At 38.6% G+C, this 23481-nt stretch overlaps 1 protein-coding gene across 1 annotated transcript in view; it reads left to right on the top strand.

The window, feature by feature from the left end:
• Positions 1-23481, top strand: part of HCN1 (hyperpolarization activated cyclic nucleotide gated potassium channel 1) — a gene marked incomplete at its 3' end in the record, with an annotated part of 302392 nt that overhangs the window by 248938 nt on the left and 29973 nt on the right. Inside the window, exon 5 of the mRNA XM_005871057.2 lies at positions 8249-8395. Within this exon, the coding sequence (XP_005871119.2) occupies positions 8249-8395 (147 nt within the window). The remainder of the gene's footprint in view (positions 1-8248; positions 8396-23481) is intronic.

Raw genomic sequence — 23481 nt, 5'->3', positions numbered from 1 at the left:
GAGGAAGCAATAAGAGTATATAGATGGAGAAGCCAGGGGCTAGATGCCTTCTGGAGGAGGGGATCAATAATAATGTTGTCTTAATTTGGATTCTCCTAAAAGAGCCTGAGAAAAGGATTTGGGCACAGGTAATTTATTGGGAGATAATTCCAAGGAGCAGAATACTCCATGAAGCAGAATGAGGAGCACAAAGAGTAAGACTTGGGTAAAGCCAATGAAATGTATTTGATTGAGTTGTCCTCCAACATGGACAAGTGCACGTGGTCCCACTGATGCCCTTAAGGAAAGATGCAGAATGCACCATAGAATTGTCTCTCTGAAGGAAGGGAGGCTATGACATAAATGTGGAGACTCCGGTTTCTCATTGATTGAATGTTACTCTGGGTAGTATTACCTACACTTTCCCCATTCCCAAACTTCCATGCAACTCTACCTTAAGCTGAGCAACTTTTCTAAATTTCTCAGGAAGTTCTCAGGCAGAAACCCTGAGATGGACTATCCAGCATACGTATAGTTGAAGTTAGAGGTCAGGGTCAGGGGTTTACATGGGGCATCAGCAGGGTCAGCTACTAGTGTCCATTGCTCTTCATACCAAATAAGAGTATCTTTACAAAGCATCTAATTATCATGGTAACCATTGGGAAATCATTTCAATGTAAGAGTATTAGTGGAGCAGAAGAAATGGGAGCTATAGTTCTGTGTTTAAAGTTCTAAGAGGGATAGACAGTGAGATAATGAGTATAGACCACTTTTTTAGAAATTGATTGAGAAAGGGAAGAAAAACAGTTGGGTGGTAGATTGAGGGTTGCTTATGCTCAATTGAGATCCTTTTTTTAAAAAAAAAAAAAAAGACAGGAATATCAGGTAGTGAATAAGGATACAAACTGAATCCAGATGGCCTAGGTTCAAATCCTCACTTCAACTCTGATTAGCTGTGTGACTTTGCACAAGTTATTTAAATCCTCTGTGCTTCAGTTTCATCATCTGTAAAGTGAAGATAATGGTACAATCTCATAAGGTTGTTGTGAGGATAAAATGAGCAAATATGAGTAAACTGTTTAGTTGAATGCCTGGAAAATAGTTTATAATATCTAAGGGTTACTTATTATTATTTTTGTTGTTATTATTCTTTGAAATAAAAGGCAAGTATATTTGAAAGCTATTTGGCTAGAACCAATACGTACAGAGAAAGATAAAGTTGTAAGATAGATACTATAGCACACAGGGTAATGTTCCTGAGGAGAGCTAAGGAGGAGATATTCAAACACAGTTGAAAGATTAACTTCAAATAAGAGGAAAGACACTTTTTTTATTGTTATAAGAGCAAGAAGAAAAAACAGGTATCTTTCCAAATGTGTTAATAGATGTTCTTGTTGAAAAGCTTCTACTTTTTAAAAAAAATTTAGGTAAGATCATCATCTGTGGGTGAAAGAAATTGTTGGGGATGTTAAATAAGAGTGTTTAAAGGAACCTCCATACTGTTTTCCATAGTGGCTGTACCATTCTACATTCCTACCGGCAGTGAATGAGGGCTCTATTTTCTCCACAACCTCTCCAGCACTTGTGATTACCTGTCTTGTTGATAATAGTCATTCTAACAGGTATAAGGTAGTGTCTTGAAACCTATATGATCCTATTAACCAATGTCACTCCAATAAATTTAATTTTTTAAAAAAGCATTTAGATAGCACATTATGTTTTAAATGATCCTATTGAAAAATGAGAGTGTGATTAGGTTACCACAGTGGTTCAATCTGTAAATCTGTAATTAACAATCAAAATAACTTTCACACACACACACACTTGGAAAAAGTGCAATGATAAAAATCAAAGTCATTTAGAGCAATAAAATGCTCTAAAAGATTTTAAAATACTCAAGCACAGATTTAAACTCTATTATAATTATAATGAATGTTTCATTTTCTAGCAATCATCTATATTCTTGACTTTTATTCTAAAACTAGAGGCCCGGTGCATGAATTCGTGCAAGGGTGGGGTCCCTCAGCCTGGCCTGCGATTGGGGCTGATCGAGGCCATATCACCCAGTCCCGATTGGGGCTGATCTGGGATGGCTGGCCAGGGGGAGGGACCGCAGACGGTTGGCTGGCACGGGAGGTTGGCTGTAGGAGTGCACTGACCACCAGGGGGCAGCTCCTGTGTTGAGTGTCTGGCCCCTGGTGGTCAGTGCGCATCATAGTGATGGGTCAACCAGTCACTTGGTCACTTAGGCTTTTATATATATAGACTAGAGGCCCAGTGCACAAACGTCGTGCACGGGTAGGGTCCCTAGGCCTGGCCAGCAATCAGGGCTGATCTGTGGGGTGACCAGCAGGGCAATGGGGGCCCCCGGTACCTGCCGCCTTGGCCTGGCACTGTCCGCTTGCCAGCCCTGCCCCCCCCACTGCTGCTGGTCACCATCTGTGGGCGACCAGTGGGGTGATTGGGGCCCCTGCTCAGACCCATTTTGGGCTGGCACCGCCCACTCACCTGCTCCACCATCCCACCACAGTCCCGCTCTGTTTGGGGCCCATCGGGGCCTGCAGCTCCTCCACTGCCATCTGCTGCCAGTACCACATCACCGACACCCACCATGTTCCATGCCGCCCCCTGGTGGTCAGCGCATGTCTGACTCCTGGTCGGTTGAACTCCTGCCCATGGGGACAATTTGCATATTAGCCTTTTATTATATAGGATTACTAAAACATTAACTTTCTAAGAGTGTTTTATAGGAACAATTTATTTCTTTGGTAATTAAGTATTTTCTTCTAATTCTTACATTCACTGACTTGTCATTATTTTTGTTTTTTCAATTACTTGCTTAGTTAAGTCTTAAATAGAGCTAGCCTGACTTTTGGAAAACGTTTTGGAATCTGGTCATTTTCAAGGCCAGCTAAATAATAAAAAGAAGGAAGTAGTTCAGTCTTGGATTACCTGGGAACATTCACTATCATCTTCAAAATCTTGGCTGCACTCTGCCAAGGAGGCTTATTGGTGGCAATGGCCTGTAATCATTGTTTCTGGAATCATTTGGAGTCTCCCTATATAAATAATTTAAAAAGTGATGCAATGACAATTATTTTTGCCATCTCAAGTTACATAGAGTCATCCCACAGGTTAAGTGTTTGCTGTCAGCATGGGCTACGTTGTAAAAAATCTCCTGAGATTCCAGAAAACACATTGTTATATAGTAATTCCATGCATTCTGAGAAACAGACTTCAGTAAAAAGTTAACTACTTCTATGCAATGTTTTTTAGATTTGAAGACTAGAGTTAGAGTCATAAACTAAGAGCTCCATTTGACTTAACTTACTAATTTTTATTATTATGTCATTTGTTCTTGCAATAAAATGAAAAGTATAACTTGTGATTCCTATCTTCCAGTTATCTTCAGTGTATACAATGATATTTGGGTATCAAAAGACTATTCTGTTAGTTCTAAGGAGGATTACTACCTCATTTCCAAATTCACTGGGCAATGTCCAATACCCCTTTTCTTAGGGCATATTCCTTTTGAGCATTCCTCTCAATACTTTGTCCTTCTTTGGGTTCTGCTAATCCAGTGGTTCTCAACCTTCCTAATGCTGCAACCCTTTAATACAGTTCCTCATGTTGACCCCCAACCATAAACTTATTTTCGTTGCTACTTCATAACTGTAATATTGCTACTGTTATGAATCATAATGTAAATATCTGATATGCAGGATGTATTTTCATTGTTACAAATTGAACATAATTAAAGCATAGTGATTAATCACAAAAACAATATGTAATTATATATGTGTTTTCCGATGGTCTTAGGCGACCCCTGTGAAAGGGTCGTTCGACCCCAAAAGGGGTCGCGACCCACAGGTTGAGAACCGCTGTGCTAATCATTTTTATTGGGTTCTGCTCGCACATCTTGCTGGCAAATGTCAGTTCCCTTACCTTGATCAATCTCCATGACTCCACTGCTTTTAAAATGTAGGTTCTACTTTTTGTCTTTTCTCTCCTTGATGGCCCCTCCTTCCTTAGTGACCCCTGAGTCATCAACTATGTGTATTTTCTGTCCTGAGTACCTGACCTATAGATATGCATTAGGATGGGCTGTGGGCATCTTAACCTTAACTTGTCAAAACTGAATTTCTTTTCTTTCCTGACTCTCACTCAGAGCGCTTCCTTATGTCCTAAGTTATCACAGTACTTGGCATATCAAAGTGGTTCTGATATTTTAGTGAATTGAGAGTCTGTTAAAACACACACAGCTTAGAGTTTGCAATTCTAATTCAGTAGGTCCGGGTGGAGAATACAAATGTGCCTTTCTAATGTCTCAGGCGGTACTGGTATTTGACAACTGCCCCTTGAGAACCATTAGCACACAGCAATCAATTAACATTTGTTAGATCAATAATTCCCATGTCAGTGAATGGTTAAAATGCATAATATAGGCTCAGAATTCAAACTTGGCTCAGTATGGATAAATGACAAGAAATACCTATAGAAATTTTGTTCTGAAGGAATAAGGTACATCATTTGGCCTAACACCCTTTTGCTGCAGATTAGGACACTGAACCCTAAAGGGATGAAATGAATTTTGTAAGGAAAAAGAACTGGATTTCAACCAACACCGACTTGCCTTAAAAATAAAATAGTTTCACATGTGATATTTGTATGCAGCTAATCAAGGATTCGTTTTCTAATTCCAGAGACAGACATGGAGCAGCTAATTTTTCCTCTAGATGACTAGGCCTTTGCACATAGACACAGATTTCCTCCAAATGAATACCACACGGTTAACACTGCGTCTTATACCCCTAAGATGCTTACAAAGAATTAAGAAATCTAGAGCTCAATGTTCTACGGTTGAACATTCTCACCACTCCAAGCAGTGTTTGGGCAGGAAGCTTGTTGAGAAGGGTAAGCAGAGACTGCTGGACACCAGCTGGTAGCGAATCCTTTATTTGGCCAGAACGGAAAGGACTTTCATCACTGTAGTCAGTGTCCAAGCTGTAGTCGTCCTATTGTCTGAAGCTGTTTTATTTTCCCAAGTCCGGGTGTTTGACAGGACGCATCAGATGCCAGACTTGCTCATAGAGGCTTTTGTTTAAAGGCAAAGGGACGACACCACAGAGGAAGAGACACAAATAAGCATCAGAAGCCAGCGCCTTTCCCAGGGTGAGCTCCCCTTGGGGAACACCTGGGGTGAGCTGTCTCTGGTTTCTTCCATCAGGATCTGTGCAGGGAGCCTTGGTGTGGGGAGAGCTCACCCACAAAGCTCCCCATAGCGTTTGATCTAGTTGAGCCAGGGTAGTTAAACTGTTATCAGGGAAATTGGGTGCCCTCTTCCCCACTGGGTGCTGAGTGTGGGGTCCTTATGATATCTTGAGGAAAAGAATTTTCTGAGACTTGCATGGGAGGATGAGTGTTTTTTATTTGTGGAATTACACCCCTGGGTTTCCAAAGTGCCATTCCAGTCATAGAAGTGTAGCTGGGGGTTCAGTAGAGCTAAAAGCAAAGCCAGTGTCCAGAGTTTCCATTCCATGTTGCAGCCGGGTCCAGTTCAGCATCATGGATCATGTAGGCCAGTGTCAGGAAGAGGAGTGATAGAGCCCCACAAGGCAGGAGTCATGTGTTACACGCCAAGTTCACAAATTCCAATGTGTGAGGGATTAAATATCCCAAATTTCATGCCCTGGCATGGTCACACCCATTCTGGCCAATGACCTGTTCCCAGGTGTGACTGACAAGCAAATACCTTCCCAATGCCACCCCAACTCTACTGGGCATGTGTCTGTTCTCCTCCCTCTGCAGTCCCTTCCCCCAGCAATCTGCAGGGAATAGACCGGTGGCTCCCTGCGGAAAGTAAAGCTTTAGCTTCCTGGTGAAACTGCCCAAATGATATGTCTATAATATTTGGCCTTCCCTTTGCTCCTTTCCTGTTATTAATAACTAGGTTAATTACAATGGTATCAAAATCAAGTAGATTAGTTGTAAGTCATTAGAGCAGAAGTTTACCATGGGGGGTCTCCAGTGGCATTTTAGACCCTGAAAAGTCCATCACATATTCCACTGCCCTCTTTTTGTCTAAGATTAAAAAGTAAGCACAGAAATGTCTCCGGAAATAAAGATAGAGCATTTCCAGACCAGCTGCAAATCAGCTTCACCCTCCAGAGCGGTTGGTAGAGAAGGCCATGGGAGTTGCTTTCTTATGGACCAGCTGGTGAGGGCCCAGCAGACTGAATCCAGGTTTCCAGAAATGAGCTAGGAAGCATCTGAGGTTAGGCAGGCATATGGATTGTGAGCTCTTCGGGAAATATTAACCCTGTAGTTCTCAAGTACATACTAGAAGCCATTTACACACAATGGCTGTGACAGCATCAGTGCCTAAAATTCAAAATGCTTAAACCATAATCTAGTTGCTTCATATATATTCATTTGGGGGCTTTAATACTTCAAGGGGATAATCTGGTGACCAAATAAAGGAATTCTCATGACAAAATTGTAAATTTAGAGGATACTAAGCTCTCAAAGGGAACATCCAAACAATGAGCTTTATAGGTAAGGAAAGTATGTGGGAAAATTGAAGAAATTCAATTGCTGTTATTCATTAGCTGTGTCTGTTATCAATTACAATTATAGTCACATGAAGTGCAGACAAGGAGGCAAAAGACCTAGATTTTATAGACAGAACTCTGCTATCTGAAAGATCTGAGAAAAAGCTTCCCATGGTAATGCATCAAATGTGTTTTGTTTAAAGGAAGAATCGTATTCCAGTATCTTTATCTGATTTTATTACTTACTATTTTATTTTTATTGTCAATTTTATTTCTGTACAATGAAACTAATTTTGAGAGTTTTAACTCACTTTTTCAAAGTATGGCATCATAACTACTGTGCCGAGCCAGCTCAGCCAAGGGTTCCACAAGCCTGAGTGAGGGCGGTGAAGGATGGAGAAATGACAAAGAGAATAAGCTGGGTCAAGGTGGATCTTCCTGTGAGGCCACAGAGAGAGATCCAGAGGCAAGCTGAGCCTTTATTTTATAGCCAGAGGTAAACAAGGTAGTGGTCACCATAGTTACAATGTTCTTGTGAGTTTCACTTGTTTTGGCAATACTTGCTACATCTCCCTTAGCCCATTAGCTACCCAGATAAGATGTAGGGAGTGTCATAAGGTCAAGCCTAATTATGCTAAGAGGACTGTGCCTTCTAAGCTGGGACTTATTTGTGGCTTTGCCAGCAGGTCAGTCGGCTTAACCCTATTGCTGCACCCTACAACTACCTGTTTTGGAAACATTAAAGGCATTTTTCAAATGTAAAAGTGATGAGTCATCTGGGATCCTTTTAAGATGTCGATGCTGATTTCATAGATCTGGGGTGAAGCCTGAAATTCCCTTCTAATTAGCTCCCATGCAACATTGGTGCTACCATGTCCTGTTAACTAGCAGGGATGTTTAAAAAAAATAGTGACTCTGTGTGTGTATGTGAGCATGTCTGTAAATTCACAGGGGCCTGTACACCAAGGGAATCATCTCAGAGTTAGGCCTGGAAATCTGCATTCCCAAAGAACCACAACCCCACCTCAGTTTATAAATACCCAAGTTGAAGAACTTCTTGGTGAAATGAACTTAACTGTCTGAGTTAACTTCCTATGAAATTAGGTGGATCTAGTCTCACCCTCATGTTCTCCTGGGTCCTAAATTGAAGCAGGACACATTCTCTTACTTTGCAAGGCATCTGCTTCTTGACTTGCAAACAGCTGCCAAGTTCCCTGCCTAGATGTTCAAAATTGAATTAGGTCTGCTCTTTCCCTGTAAGATCTCAGATAAAACTTTTTGTATTGTCCAAAGTTACCAGATTTCTTTTCTCCAAATTAAGACCCAAAGAGCAACTTCATACTTCTTTTGGAACTCAGCTAAAAATGAAATTTTAAAAAAGAATATGTGTGTGTGTGTGTGTGTCTGTAAAAATTTTATTTTTACCCCATTATTGGTTTTTCTGGGACCACAACCTTAAACTCACTCTGAAATCCTTTTGTGCCTTCTCTCCATAACATCTCAGGTTATTAGAGGAAAGATTTACCTAAATAAATACCTTCTACAATATGTGACACAGAATAGTGACATTAAAACCTAGTACATGAGTTCCTTGCCCTTAAAGAATTACTTCTTTTTGTTATTGTTATCCAGGTGTTATTGAATATAGCAAAGTAACATGACGATTTCTCATTCAGCCTAACAATGGTTTTTCATTTTCTTTTTTCCTTTCCTTACAGTATAAGCAAGTGGAACAATACATGTCATTCCATAAGTTGCCAGCTGATATGCGTCAGAAGATTCATGATTACTATGAACACAGATACCAAGGCAAGATCTTTGATGAGGAAAATATTCTCAATGAACTGAACGATCCTCTGAGAGAGGTAAGGTTTCTAGTCCTGGACTTCCGTGGTCATTGCTTTCTTTGTTCACGGGAAATCCTGAGGTCCATGCTTTCACATGGCTCAAAAGAAATATTGGAATTAAATGATAAGACATCATTTTTTGCCCTTATTCTTTATTATGTTTTTCCATACACATGTTTTTCATTGTTAAAAAAATAAATACTGGAAATTGCCCAAGCGGTGTGGCTCAGAGGTTGAATGTCAACCTATGAACCAGAAAATCATGGTTCGATTCCTGGTCAGGGTACATGCCCAGGTTTCCGACTCAATCCCCACTGTGGGGCATGTAGAAGGCAGCCGATTAATGATTCTCTTCATTGAAGTTTCTATCTCTCTCTTCCTCTTCTTCTTCTCTGAAATCAATAAAAATATATTTAAAATAAATACTGGAAATTGTTTTAATTATGATTCTCAGAACTGTTTATTTCTGTATCCCCAGTTATGGAAGTTCCTTCATGTGTCCTGATTGTCCATATCTTCCCAATCTTCCACCCTCTTATCATTATTACATATTGTTTCTTTATTTTTCTGATTTCCACTCTTTTTCCATGTTTATTTTCCCTGTTCATCCCCTAGATTCACTCACAGACTCACCTCACCTGTTGCAAGTAATTTCTTATAACCTCATTACAATACTTTGCTTTGGGTCTTCTTTCCATCCTTCCCCAGAAATCTCCCCTCTGCCTACTAGAATGTTCAGGTCACCCCTGGACCGAAAGAACATTCTCTTTCATGTTCGTATTTCTTAACAATGCTTTGCTCTTTTTTCTTTCTTTTACTACCAACCTTGTCAAAAGATTCCCAATATAATCCTTGCATTGTGATTTGATCACATCTTTACCAAAACTGTTCCCTTGAAAGTTATCAATGACCTGTTAATGATCAAGGCCTTTGCTTTTGAGCCCTTGTTGGGAACATTTAAACTGTTAACAAAATACACATCTGAGGTTTTGTTTTGTTTTGTTTGGGGGGGTGGGCAACTTAAGCACTGAACCATTACTGAGCCTTTGACTTGACATTCTGCCTTTCTGAATTTGCTCTCTTCTATTTATTGGACCTCACACTTCCATTCTGTAAATTTGAGCTCCAAGTTCTTGCCATAAACTCCAGTTTCTCAAAAGCAACATGATATCACCCAGCCTCATACGTATGATAAGCTATTTCATAAAGTAATGTAATCATTCAATGCTGAAATATTTATCTTTTGAAATCTCCATAAATGTTTCAGTCATTTTCTTACGTTCATGTGAAATATAAAACGTTGGTCCCTTTTTTGAATTTTTTCCCCGCTCTTCACATTCAGTCAATCACCAAATGCTAATCAATTAACTGTGGTAAGACATCTTATGCCCAGACCCTTGTCTTCTTTCCTAATACCATCACCCTAACTGTGTTCTTCTCACAGGGAGTAGCTGCACCATAACTAGTTGCCTTCCATCCTTTAGTCTGTTTTCTCTACCACTGAAAATTTCACCAATGCCAGATTAATCTTCCTTTATGGTTACAAGCTGCTCATTTCTCTGCTCTGAAACTTTGTCTTTCCGTTACAAATCAAATCACATAAAGCCCCTTAAGCTCCCATCCGAGCCCTTCTATGCAGGATATCTGCTATGCTAATGATTAGCTTGTATTCTCAATAAAGTCCTCAATCAAATAGGAATAAGTAAATCTTTTTGCATTGGGAAACAAAATTCAATTCTCTTTATATTTAAAAAGTAAGATATTATTTGTTTGTTTGTTTGTTTTTAAATCTCTCTATATGCTTAGCTTTCTCTCTTGGTTGGATTTCAGAATCTGTATTAAATCCAAATCCCCTTCACTGAGGGACAGAATCTTAGGACATTGGAAGCAGGTTTGGTTCCCTGAGGCCTGGAGAGATTCCAAGGAGGGTGGGTCAGGCCATAGCAGGGAGACACAGGTAATCCCAGCGATAGTATCAGGGATGAGGATAGATCAAAACACAGGAGGCTACAATAAAACTAAGAATTTATTTTAAATGAGCAGGGACAAGTAAGGATTCCAGAATTAAATGTTATGGAAGGAATACAGAAAGACAATAGAAAAAGTGATCATAAAAATGGACCCTAGGAACTTGAATGCTTAAATGCAAAGCATTCCTCTGTACTAAAAATTCTCAACATAATGTAAAATCAGGATAACAAGAAAATGTTCCTAATCGTGTGTTTTACTACCTACCTGCTCTTGCCATACTTTCATTTACTCTGATCATCAGTAGAAAATATTCCACTTTCATTTTCCCTCATAATGCCACCCACAGGCATAACTCCCATTTCCTCATTTGCTGCAACTGTTCCATCATTAAGTGATGATGAATTGTTTTCCTTGTATTTTCAAATGTCATAGTTCAGGGTCTCAGCATCTTTTACTTCAATTGCTGAAGTGCACTCTCAACTTTTCTCCCTCCCTTTCATCTCAGCGGAAAAAAGTAAGGCTACTATAGACGGATATAAAACTCAAGTTTAACGATGTTACTCTGTTCTTAGAACCTGATCATGACCTTCTATCCCCTGCAAGAAAAAGTCCAACTTCTTGACATGCCACATAAGGTGCTCCATGGCCTGACTCTATCTTCATTTCTTTACATTCTTGCTTCATCAGCTGAGAATTGTTGATAATTTGGGGGAGGGGGTAGAGGGGAATGCTATTGATTGCCCCTTTGCCCTGCTTCATGCTACCCTCTCTATCTTCAACCCCTTCTGCTCAGCTTACCTTCTTCTTTTCATTAAACACTCTTACAGGGCACAGCATTCTTCCTAAGTTCTCCCTGACCACTCCTTCTCTGTCACTACACTTCTACTTTTTATTTATTTTTTTAATCCTCACCCAAGGACATGCTTTCCTTGATTTTAGGGAGAGAGAGGAAGGGGGGAGGGGAGAGACAGAGTGAGAAAGAGGAACATCAATGTGAGAGAGAAACATTGATTGGTTGCCTCCCCCATGCACCTCAAGCTGGGATCAAACCTGCAACCTGGTTGTGTGCCCTCACCAGGAATCAAACCCATGACCTTTGGTGCATGCGATGACCATACTGAGCCACACTGGCGAGGACAAAACTATGAGCTTCTTGAGTGCAGAGACTGTGTCTTAATATCTTTGTCTCTCTAGTGACCAGTATATACTAGGAACTCATTAAATATGTTCTGAGTGAATGATCTTTAATAGAATTAAGAATGAAAAACAGGATGAGAATCAAGGCTACTTAATAAAAATAGAGATCCTAGAAGTGGAAGCATGAAATGCTCGCACACTTAACACCTTAAAAAGGTGAAAACAATGTTCTCCAATTGTTTATTTGCTCTTCAGCCTTTGCTCTTCCGGCATTGGACTCACACAAAAGCCTAAATTTTTTTTTAATATATTTTATTGATTTTTTACAGAGAGGAAGGGAGAGAGATAGAGAGTTAGAAACATCGATGAGAGAGAAACATCGATCAGCTGTCTCCTCATCTCCCACGAGGGATGTGCCCGCAACCCAAGTACATGCCCTTGACCGGAATCGAACCTGGGACCTTTCAGTCTGCAGGCCGAAGCTCTATCCACTGAGCCAAACCGGTTTCGGCAAAAAGCCTAAATTTAATGTTATACTGAATTAAGAATTCATTAGCAAGGAAGCAGGATAAGCAAGATAGGAAAGTAGGGAAAGGCATCCGCAGAAACACAGAAGTCATTTTTCAAATACATCTTGAATCTAAACAGGCCAGACAGGTTTTCTGAAGAAAAGTTCAATAAAAACAATGGGGAATATATCTTGCTCCCTATTACATTGGAGTATTATGTACCGGCTATATTCAACTCATAGTGACAGATCATGAGACATAGTAGGAAAATAGTGAAATACATTATTCCACCTTCCAAAAGCTGCATTCCAGTTGGAAGATGAGGCACAAACTTATGCAAAGGTGTATCTTGGTCACTGTTGTGCCTCTAGTGTCAGAAGGTACCTGGCACATAGAAGACACTGAATGATTTATACAACAAATGTCAGATCAGTGAAACTAGGACACTCAGAAATGGAGAGTTGGATTCTTTGATATATATATATATATATATATATACACACACACATATATATATATATATCCTGTGACAGAAGGTAAAAATATATGATGTGTTTGATATACATACACACACCATGTACAATTGCTGATCGTGTCTGTAAAATTTTGAATCAACAACCATCATATTTGTAATAAGACTTTTAACTTAAAATGCTTTATTATCTGGAAGGCTCATTTTTATGAAAGTATTTCACATAATTTCAGATTCTAATGTATACTTAAGAGCAGTGATTTTTGCTAATACAGCCTGGATACTCAGGAGTGTATAAAAGTGAAGGTAAGTCATACCTTCAGACTCTCCAAAACTTACACAAATAAAGCCTATTGCTTGAAAATAGAGAAGCTAAAATGCAATGTTTAGAAATATGAATGTCATTCTGTATTTATAATCAATTAAGTTCACATTATGTTTTATCCACTTTATTCCCAAGGCTTTCTTTTCAATGTGTTTGAAGATTTTTAAGTATGAAAAAATTTTAGTGTAGAAAATGGCAGAAATAATTATGAATGTGTGTGACCTAAGAAAGCCTTGCAAAAGTCTTGTATCATGCATTTGCAAATGAATTCAGTTAGTAGATATCTCAAAAGCACTGCTTTATTGAAAGCATTCTCCTATTTCTATTTCTGAGGCACAAACTAGATGCTTTATCTTATTCCTGCATTGGAGACAAATTGCTGAAATGCCCTTAACCTGGCTCATTCTTAATGCTCAAATCTCAACACAAATGTCACCTCCTTATAGAGGCCTGAGAGAAGGTCATCTAAACTAGTTCCCGCATCATTCTCATCACATCAGCCTTTTTCTTGTGTACAGATCGCTCTATTGTCTTGTGGTCCCTTTATCATTATTTCTTAATTGTTCATTCTGTTAAATGAACTCTGGACCCCGGAAACAAGGACTTTTTCTTAACTGCCACTGTAATCCCAGCCCCTAGATCAGTGGTGGCAAACCTTTTGAGCTCGGCGTGTCAGCATTTTGAAAAACCCTAACTTAACTCTGGTGCTGTGTCACATATAGAAATTTTTTGATATTTGCAACCAAACTAAAACAAAGATTTATATTTTTGATATTTATTTTATATATTTAAATGCCATTTAACAAGGAAAAATCAACCAAAAAAATGAATTCGCGTGTCACCTCTGACACGCATGTCATAGGTTCGCCATCACTGCCCTAGATAGTACTTATATAATAAGTACATGCTGGATAAATAAAGGCAAATTAAATAAGGATCTCACACTTGTCAAATCATCTCAAAGAATCATTGACTGTTAGAGCTTGGAGAGAGCAAATATGGTGCGTGGATGGCTAAGAAAGCGACACCCAGAGCTTTGCAGTACGGTATCACTTCAGATTATACTGTGGGCAGTGTTGTTTCTGACATCTAACAAATAGATGCTGGCATCTTTAGAGTCCTCTGTGATTTTGTTTTGATGTAGGCACTGTAGGCCAGAAGGTCCTATTTTGCATGTGGTTGTTTGTATTTTCTTTTGAACTTCCTCCAGTTTTATACATTAGGGATTTATTGCAGAGTCAGCGAGGGGTGTGAGAGCTACTTCAGTGGAGCACCATTGTAGGAGGTGTGTAAATACTCTGTCCAATCTTTATAACCCAATAGAAAGTGATATTTTTTCTTATATTGCTATGCCCAGTCTGACTAGAATATTGTCAGTGGCTCATAAAACAAATGTTCCTGGTTTCACCATCCATACCTGAGTGGTGAGCCACCTGATAATGGAGAGGATTCTGAGCAGCAGGTACATTTGTATGTTTATCTTGGGGGTTGAGTATGCGACCGACCGGCACACCCGCTCCAGGAGGATCAGCAGCATTCCAGAAGGTGACTGTGATGTCATCTAAAAAAATGACCCTCATTCCACTGTGCACTAAAATACATGGGCCAGAAAGTAGAGGAATAACTATAATTTTCTGAGAAAAATTCTTAAGATAGTACCAGAAACTTGGCATTTTAAATTATAGCTCTCACTCTCTGATGTATTATCTAGAATCTGGAATCTTCACTGTCGAGTTGCTCTGTGTCTGTGCTAGTCAGAATTCAGAGTCTGCAAAAGTGGACTCCAGGGCCATCTAGAAGGATGGGCTGGTATTGGATTGGAATCCCAGCATTACCTGACCTGGCTCTCCCTGGAGAGCCCGCCCCCTTCTCATCCATCCATTTATAATATACTCCTCTTTTCCCCTGGCTGCGCAGAAGTATTCAAAGGTTTATGTTTTGAATGGTTTAAATCCCTTTTGTGATATTCTCAGTGCCATCCATAGCTATACATATACTTTCAGTTATATAATAAATAATGAATGAGAACCTACTAGGGAGGGGCTGAGAGCATGGCCCTGAGTCCACAACTTACTCTATATGCAACTTTGGACTATTTCATAACTTACATGCATTTCATTTACCTCTTCTGCAAATGTGAATGATGATGATAACTCTCATAGCATCATTATAAAGATTAAATGAGCAAAAAAATATATAAAAATTAGAAAGAGTGCTTGGCACAAAGTAAATATAGGTAAATGTAATTCTCGGTATTGCTATGACTCCATGAAGAACAGGGTACAGCCCTAGCCCGCATGGCTGCTACACCATACTGAGAGCCAGAGATCTAAATGAGCATCCATCCCCGTGTTGTCAGTGCTGTGCTAGGGTCCCTCAGAGGGTGTCAGCCCCCCCCCCAGAGGCACACCAAGCCCAGCCTCATCCTGTCTCATTTCTGCTGGAATTTATTCAAACAATCTGCTTCTAAGCTCTCCCTTCATTTTAGCAGCCGGCTTTCAGGAGGCAATGTCTTAGCGTTAAAACTTGGCATTGAAACTTTAGGCTCATGAGACTATGGATGCTTTAATGAAAGCAGACAGTACAGTTAAAATGAAAAACCAATTGGACCGATTCAGTGAACTCCACAGCGCGGCTCATGGGAACCTGTTGGGATGTGTACAAAATAAAAGTCTATTTTGAACATGATCAGATTTACACTGATTCGAGTAGAGCAAAATGGCAAACTTAATGGTGGAGAGAAAGGTTAATGCCCTCCTGAGCCTGTCTCCAAAGTTCAGAACTGGTCTATTTTTAAACAATGAGTGTGAAGAGCCAGGGGCTGAAAATAGGTTCAGATCATGTGTCCCGGGAGAATATAGGGCGTCGGTATATTTCATTTGCACAGAACATGAATTGGGCTGAGAGTATAATACTGTCCTTCTGACCTTTACTTCTCCCAATAGACTATCAAAGAAGACAGCATAATTTGCATGCGTATTTATTTAGTGCAATTCTAAATTATTTTTTAAAGTACATATTGTTGATATTTTTAATACTTTCTATAAATGTGTTTAGTTAAAATGAACTAAAACAGGCTATAATCATCGTACTGTAAAGCTATACAGAGATATTATAAATTAGCAGATACTCATATAGCAGTCAAAGTAACAAGAGACTAGAAAAACTATGTAAGTAGCCTGGTCATTTTGTGGTCACATTATGGAGCAAAGAAATTAGGTCTTCTTCTCTCTTCTGGCTAGAGCTTTTCTCCTGCATCCCTAGTTTCTAGAAAACAAATAGATTTACTAATGTGCGCAGGACATCAATCCAAGTGCAATGGGAAGGTAAATAATAAAATGTCATTTCCAGTCTCAAAATTCTTACTATATGCTTGTGGAGACAAGATATAAAGACATTAAAAAAATATGAAACAAAATTAAAATGCATTACTAAAAATACAAGACATGTAGAAAGTAGCATATGATTCATTACCAGAGAAATACAGATACTATATACTAAATTTCAAAATAGATTAAAGAGCCCTGAGCAGTGTGGCTCAGTTGGTTGGATGTCATCCAGTGCACCAAAGGGTTGCCAGTTCAATTCTAGCTCAGGGCACATGCCCAAGTTGTGGGCTCAATTCTTGGTAGGGGGCATGCAGGAGGCAGTTGATCAATGTTTCACTCTCACATCAATGTTTCTCTCTCCCTCTTCCTTCCTCTCTTCCTAAAAATCAATAAAAAATCTTTTAAAAAATAGATTAAAGACTTAAAAACCATCTTGACATGGGTCTTGGCAATGATTTTTTTCTATACAAAACCTAAAGCACACACAACATCTTTAAGTAAGATCTGCTTGTATGGGCCGATTTTCTTACACATTCAGTCAACATCGTGCAATTTAGGAGACAAGCCACCAGATCAATATAACCCACTTGGGCATGCTGAGGGAAATCTATTTCTTAAATTGTTCCCATTTGTTTGTTTTTTTATTTTAAAAAATGACATATGTCTAATTTACAATTCACTTTTCAAATTTATTGTATCAACAGGTCAGCTTTATCTTAAGAATCATGTATTTTATGCCTGGATTTTTGCCAAAAGGGAGTTTTATTTATTAAGAACATTTTGTCATTTCTTCTTCTGAACCTTGGCACTCACCTCATCTTAGGTCTTTAATACACAGTCTCCAACTCAACTTTTTTTTTCCAATCAAACCCATATTCCCCTTGCTAACTTACATTGAAATCATTATTTCTTTGAAATTTTATAGAATATATATTCTCTACCATTTATTTGATCTTAACCAGATATTGTTTAATAGCTATGAGGTTAGCAATAGAGAACATTAAGTGAACTTTGTTTAATAATGGCGGTCATCTACAATAGAGTTGCTAGTGTTCCCTCTGGTTTACGGAAGAGAAGGTTAAGATTTCTAGAGTTCCAGTCCCTTTCTGTGGGTACAGAGCAAGTTAGTTTTGGAATTAGGGATTAAGGCCAGATAAGCGGGGGGTGGGGGGGGCAGGGGAAAGAAACTAACCCATGTTTATTTTATTCTTTACAATTATCTTACACGGAATATGCATACATATATATGTATATACATATTCTCCCTCAACTAAATGTAAACTCTCAGAACTTCTCTATTTTAGGAACCATAGTTTCCACACCACCTCTTATAACTTGGAATGTGTTGTTAAAAGTAGAGATTTTTGACTCATATCCCCTAAAGATTTATATTCAGATTCTCTGAATCTGGATTGAAGCCTGGTGAACTGTATTTTAGAAAAATACCATAGATATGTCCACAGGTTTATCATCTTTCTCAGAAAAATGCAAGAGAATGCCACCGTTAGCAGGCCGTTAAAGCCATTTTTGTCTTTATTGATGCGGTCTCCATGAGAGCCATGATGAGGGTGAGGTCCCACAGAGTAAAGCTGAATACGTTCTGCTATTTCCCAAGATCGGTCCTGCATCACACCCACAAACCTACACTTCCCCGCCTCTGGGCCCCTTCTGTGTCTCATGCTCTGTACTGGACACTCGAGTGCTCTCTCCTGGGATCCTGAATGGCTCCTCAGAAACTGACAGGGAGGTTTTTGTTGTATTTATTCTTTATCGCCTCACATGCTTCATGTATTATTGCCTAAGAGCTTTCAGGGAGGTCTCTTAAAATTAATTTTAGTCGTTTCCAGATACTGACTTACTCTTCGCAGAAGCTTTGTGATCGCAGTCTCATCTTTTCCAGGGTCAAACTAAATCACGTTTTACTATGGAATTTTCACAATTTGTTTCACTTCTCTCTTCAAGGTGTAAATATTGAAAAATTATACTTTACGTTTCTCTTGATGAATTCTTCATTACATAACACTTAACATGAAGCTTTAAAACAAATGTAGAAATGCTTTCCATATTCCAAATCCGCTTCCACATGGCATCATGTTTGTACGGCAGCAGACCTCTGGCCAGTGGAAATGTAATGCAATTCATAAGAAATGTTAAATTTTCTAAGAATTACATTAAAAATAAAAGACAAATTTAAGTTTAATAAATTTTGTTGCACTGGCCAGTGTGGCGCAGTTGGTTGGAGCGTGATCCGGTACACCTAAAGGTTGCTGGATTGATTCCCAGTCAGGGCACATACCCAGGTTGCAGGTTCAACCGCTGGTTGGATATGTGCAGGAGACAGCCGATGATCAATATTTCTCTCTCACATCAATGACTCTCTTTCCCCCCTCCTCTAAGAAAATCACTTTAAAAAAAAGAGATGGAAGCCACCAAAAATTTATTTTACTAATTATTAAAGTAGCTATATTTCCATAGCAATTGAATCACAAAATAAATATAAACAAGGTCATTTTTGTTTACTTTTCAATCTAGACCCATGTATTGCACAACAGTAAATGCGTTGCCATTTAATAATATGCCCTGAAAATATGTACATTGCATAAAATGTGCCATTCAAATTGATTAAAGCAATGGATATTGCTCTGACATGGGTAAAGTTTTAGATTAAAAGAGTTATACTAAAAGTGACTATGTTTTATTCTAAAGCATAGACAATGGCAGAAATATAAGGATGTGGGTGCTAAGTTCCTATGACTTTGATTCAGGTAGGAGGGAGGCCCCAGGTGGGGTTGGATGCTCAATGGTGTGGGAGTCAGATAAAATAGTCTCTCTAGACATACTCTAGCATCATGGTCTGGGCAATGGATTTCTTCCCTCTCTAAGCTCCACTATCTTCTTTCTTTTGTATATGTGGGGCAACAAAACAAATTCAGGTTTATTCTTTGGTTGTTTTCTCCCAGGAACAAATTAGATATAACATATAAACTATCTGCTTAATATGGGTGCTTAATAAATCGTGTTTCCTTCCTCTTTCATCGCACTTCCTTTTCATGTAAAGAAATTAAAGTATGTTCCTTTGGGGGCTGTGTAAGGAGAACCAGAGATGAGTGGCCAGAAGTATTTCTTAGAAAGGGAGAAGTGAAGGGCACACTGACCCTGGCCTCATAAACAATAGGTACTAGTCCCACTTCTCTTCTCGCATTCCATTGCTTTACAGACAAAGGTCTCAAACTCTGTTGATTTAAGAAGCCAGTCAGATTGCCTAATTGTATGAAGTAAAAAGATATTAAATACAGTGTTTTAAAAACTGTGGCAAACTGGAGCATGCATGCTACACATGAAGATGTTCTGGATTAGATATTTTAAAATATTTGTGGTAGGGAGAGTAAAAACAGACTAAAAATAATAATAATAAAGTGTACAGCCATGAGTTTGTCATTTCAGTCAACAAATATCCATGTCACACTCTCAAAATGTGAATGTGTGGTTTAGGGCAGATAATTCAGTATCTTCTTCAATAAGAGGTAGTAATAATAACTATGACATAGGATTTTTACGAGGGTAAAATAAATGAATACTTTTCAGTATTTAAACTGAGCAAAAACTCAGTTTGTCTCTTATCTTTAGTACGTTCATTCTTCAAATGATCCCTGCTTTAAAGAAAAAAACCCTGAGGTATCTAATTACTCTGTTTTGATTGTAACTAGTCCAGGTCACTAAATTGGGGAGAAAATAGGGCAACATCAGCAACAATTCATTTTTAGGATGTTCTAGGTGACGAAGTATCAGTTGATATAGATTTGACCAAATGGACTTATTGTTTCTAATGCTTGGATGCCATTTGACTGTCCATCTGATATAAGTTCTTAGAAGAAAGCTCTCCTGTGCCTGCACCATGTAAAATGCAGGGTGTGTTGGGTGCAGGGGTTTAGCAATGTCACTGCAGCTCTGTTTCTTTAAGATTACTCAGTGATTCATTATTGTCATGATGGTAATTATATTTATAGCTATCCTGCTTAAAACTTTTTTAGAACTATACTGTGCAGAATAAATTAATGCAGGATGGAGGAAAACTAAATGTTTCACACAATGGAACTTTCTACAGTGATACTTAAGTTATCAAAAAGGAATTGTAGTGGAAAGGGAGCCTTAAAATATTGCTATTCGTTTTAATTATAACCAAACAATATTGCTGAAACTTTCTCCTTGTCTCAGTCTGCATGGTTCCAAAGCACAGATTCTTTGCTAATATAGATACTCCTTGAAGCCATCTAAATACATCAAATCCCATTTTTCCTGATTGACATAGAGTTAAACAAATTGCAGATAAGACAATAACAGTAAAGCATTCCATTGTGAATGAAAAGGCTAACCACAGACAGGGAGAAGATATTTGCAATGCATATCCCAACACAGAACTCAGTCCGGATGCTAAAAAGAACTGTTAAGATGGAAAAATCAGGGGAAACTTTTGACTGTGCACTTCACTAAATGGATACTCATCTGACCCATAATGGGCATAACAATGCTAATCATTGTTATATAAATGTAAGATTAAACCACAATGAGCAAAAGGGAAAAATAGTATTTCTTCATGACTGCTAGTGGCAAAAATTATGATAACATCAAATTCTGTCAGAGATGCAGGAATACTGGAACTTGATATGTTGCTGCTATATGAGGAAAACAATCATTTTGGAAAACTGTTGGCAGTGTCTACTAAAGTAAATACATGCTTATCTGATTACTTAGCAATTACAATATGAGGTAACTATTCGAGAGAAAGCAGCCCATAAGCCACTTCAAGAATGCTCATAACAGCCTGGCCAGTGTGTCTCAGTGGTTGAGCATGGACCTATGAACCAGGAGATAATGGTGATCAAGGCACATGCCCGATCCCCGGTAGAAGGCATGCAGGAGGCAGCTTATCAATGATTCTCTCTCATCATTGATGTTTCTCTATCTCTCTCCTTCTCCCTTATCTCTGAAATCAATAAAAATATATTTCAAAAAATAATGTTCATAACAGGTTTATTGTATTAGCCTAAAACTGGAAATGACCCACAGGTCATGAGGAGTAAGTGGATAGGTTGTGGCTTAGTCATCAATGAAATGCAACCTAAAATATGAAAAGGAGAGAAATGCAAACAAATTTTTCTCCTCTTATTTTTTCATATCAAATATTTGTTAGAATTCACAGTTTGAATCAGATAGTGTTTACATGGAAATAAGAGTGAGAGAGAGAGAGAGAAAGAGAGAGAGAGAGAGAGAGAGAGAAAATGGATTCCTTCCAGCAGTAGTGATAATATGAAATTATCTAGCAGTATTATACTCCAGGCACTGCCAGCAGGTGTCCCTGAATGTGCAATGCATCAAAGAGGACTTATTCAGATAGATAAACACCAGTGTAATTGTTTGTAAAATAAACTTTCAAATATTTTTCTAAAATGAAAAGTGAGAGAACAATTAAGAGAAACATTTGTAGAGTTGAAATGAAAGAACATAGGTGTAAGGAGTCTCTTTATTATTTTTGTTTGAAACTCTTATTTTCTTTGCAATCTGACTTATTTTCCCTTTCCCCAGCAGCATTCTTCTGTGTAATTTTCATATGAAATAAGTACCTTTTAAACACTCAATACAGTCATTTTAATGACATACCTTTGTTTCTTTTCATTCCATTTTACCATTTATCTTCATGTGGTTTTTGTATAGAGGTATTCTAATACTAAAAAGCACATTTTTTTATACACATAACACTTGTTTCTCAAGTTGGTTGCTTGAGAAAGCATTGTAAAAGTTTTGGGTAACTGTTCCCAAGAGGAATAAAACTGAGCTTTGTGAGTACTTTTCTCTACTGATGAAAGGCCAACTTCCTACTTTCCTTTTCATCTTCCTTTCTTCTATCCATTCTTTTCAACTTCTTTCCTTCCATCCATCTATCCATGCATGCATGTTTATTGAGCACTTACTATGTGCTGAATCTTACTGTAACCCCAACACCCATCATAGCTCTTTAGCACCAGTTAGTACTGTCCACAAATTGCCCTGGGATGCAGCCCCCAATGCAGTCAACTGTCATTATGAGGTCTTGGATGATGCCACACAAACCAAGTGCCACATGTGACATCTTTCTTTTGTTTGTTGTGCCATGTTCATTTTCTGCTTCTTGCTGCTGATTTTTAAATACTTACAACTCTCCATGAAGCTCCACTATTAGAGACACCTCTCTGCTCTGCTAAACTCACGAGATCTTGTTGAGGATGCATGACCTTCTTTTCCATGGTGGACCCTAATTTTTGTGCCCGCTGTATCAGCTGGAATTCTTTTAACCTATCCTGGGATCATAGCAGTTCATTTCATGAAGCAAGACTAGATAAACCACCTTTCCTACTCTTGGAATTCAGAGTTTTGTATAAGTTACTTCCCCAAAGCAGGGAATTCAGATCTCCATTTCTTTTTGCCCTCTTCCCACTTCCTCACTGAGGTTACTTAAGTTATTATGTGTCTTAAGCAAGATAAAAAGTTCAGGCCCTACCCTTTTCTTTTGAGAGCTCATTGGAGAAGACACTTCTGAGAAATGGCATTATGGTAAATTTTAGATGCCCATTGTTTATTCCGTTACATATCTGACTTGCAAGATTAAAGCTGGTCGGTCCCTGTTTGGTTCAGAGAGATGTCATATCTAGACCAGAATCCACAGAATGAAATTAAACATGTAGTTCTTCTAACTTAGAATTCCTGTCCAGAAATAAAACAAGTCAGAAAAAGTGGACTCCAACCTCTCTCCAGTCCAAGGTTTCCAATGGAAACAGGACAGGCGTTGAAGGGGGTGTTTTCTGACCTAGCCTAGAAACCGACCAAATGTACAACTAGAGATTAGAATTAGAAACTCCTTTATGGAACCCATCTCTGCGATCTCCGTGGTTCTCACTCCGACATGAATGATGTTAAGGGAAAAACATCGAAAAGCTGTTGCCTGGCAGTGGGCCCCGTTTCAGAATTCCTATTGGTAGGTGTGAGTCAGATTGTTCAACACAGTGGAGCAGAGAAGCCGTCGTGATGTAGCTAATAGGCAATGATGTGGCCTCCTTTCTTCAAATAAAAGATAAGAGAGACTAAAATTCTCCCACATTTTAGAAGTTCTCATTTTACATAAAGAATAATAAATGCGAAGTGGTAAAGGTTGAGGCTTGTATATATTTCATTAACATGTACCGAATGTGTAATATATGCCTGTACCACACTGGGAACTGTGAATATAAAATTCCAACACGGAGATAAAATGAGCCCTGGCGTTGCAGAGACATGTAGATTATTAGAATTTATGTAGGTTTTGGTTCTGAATTTGAATTATGATGTTA

Source organism: Myotis brandtii, unplaced genomic scaffold, assembly GCF_000412655.1.
Source record: "Myotis brandtii unplaced genomic scaffold, ASM41265v1 scaffold328, whole genome shotgun sequence".
NCBI lineage: Eukaryota > Metazoa > Chordata > Mammalia > Chiroptera > Vespertilionidae > Myotis > Myotis brandtii.
Note: the sequence above shows the minus strand (reverse complement) of the source record. Positions and strands in the feature narration are given on the sequence as shown.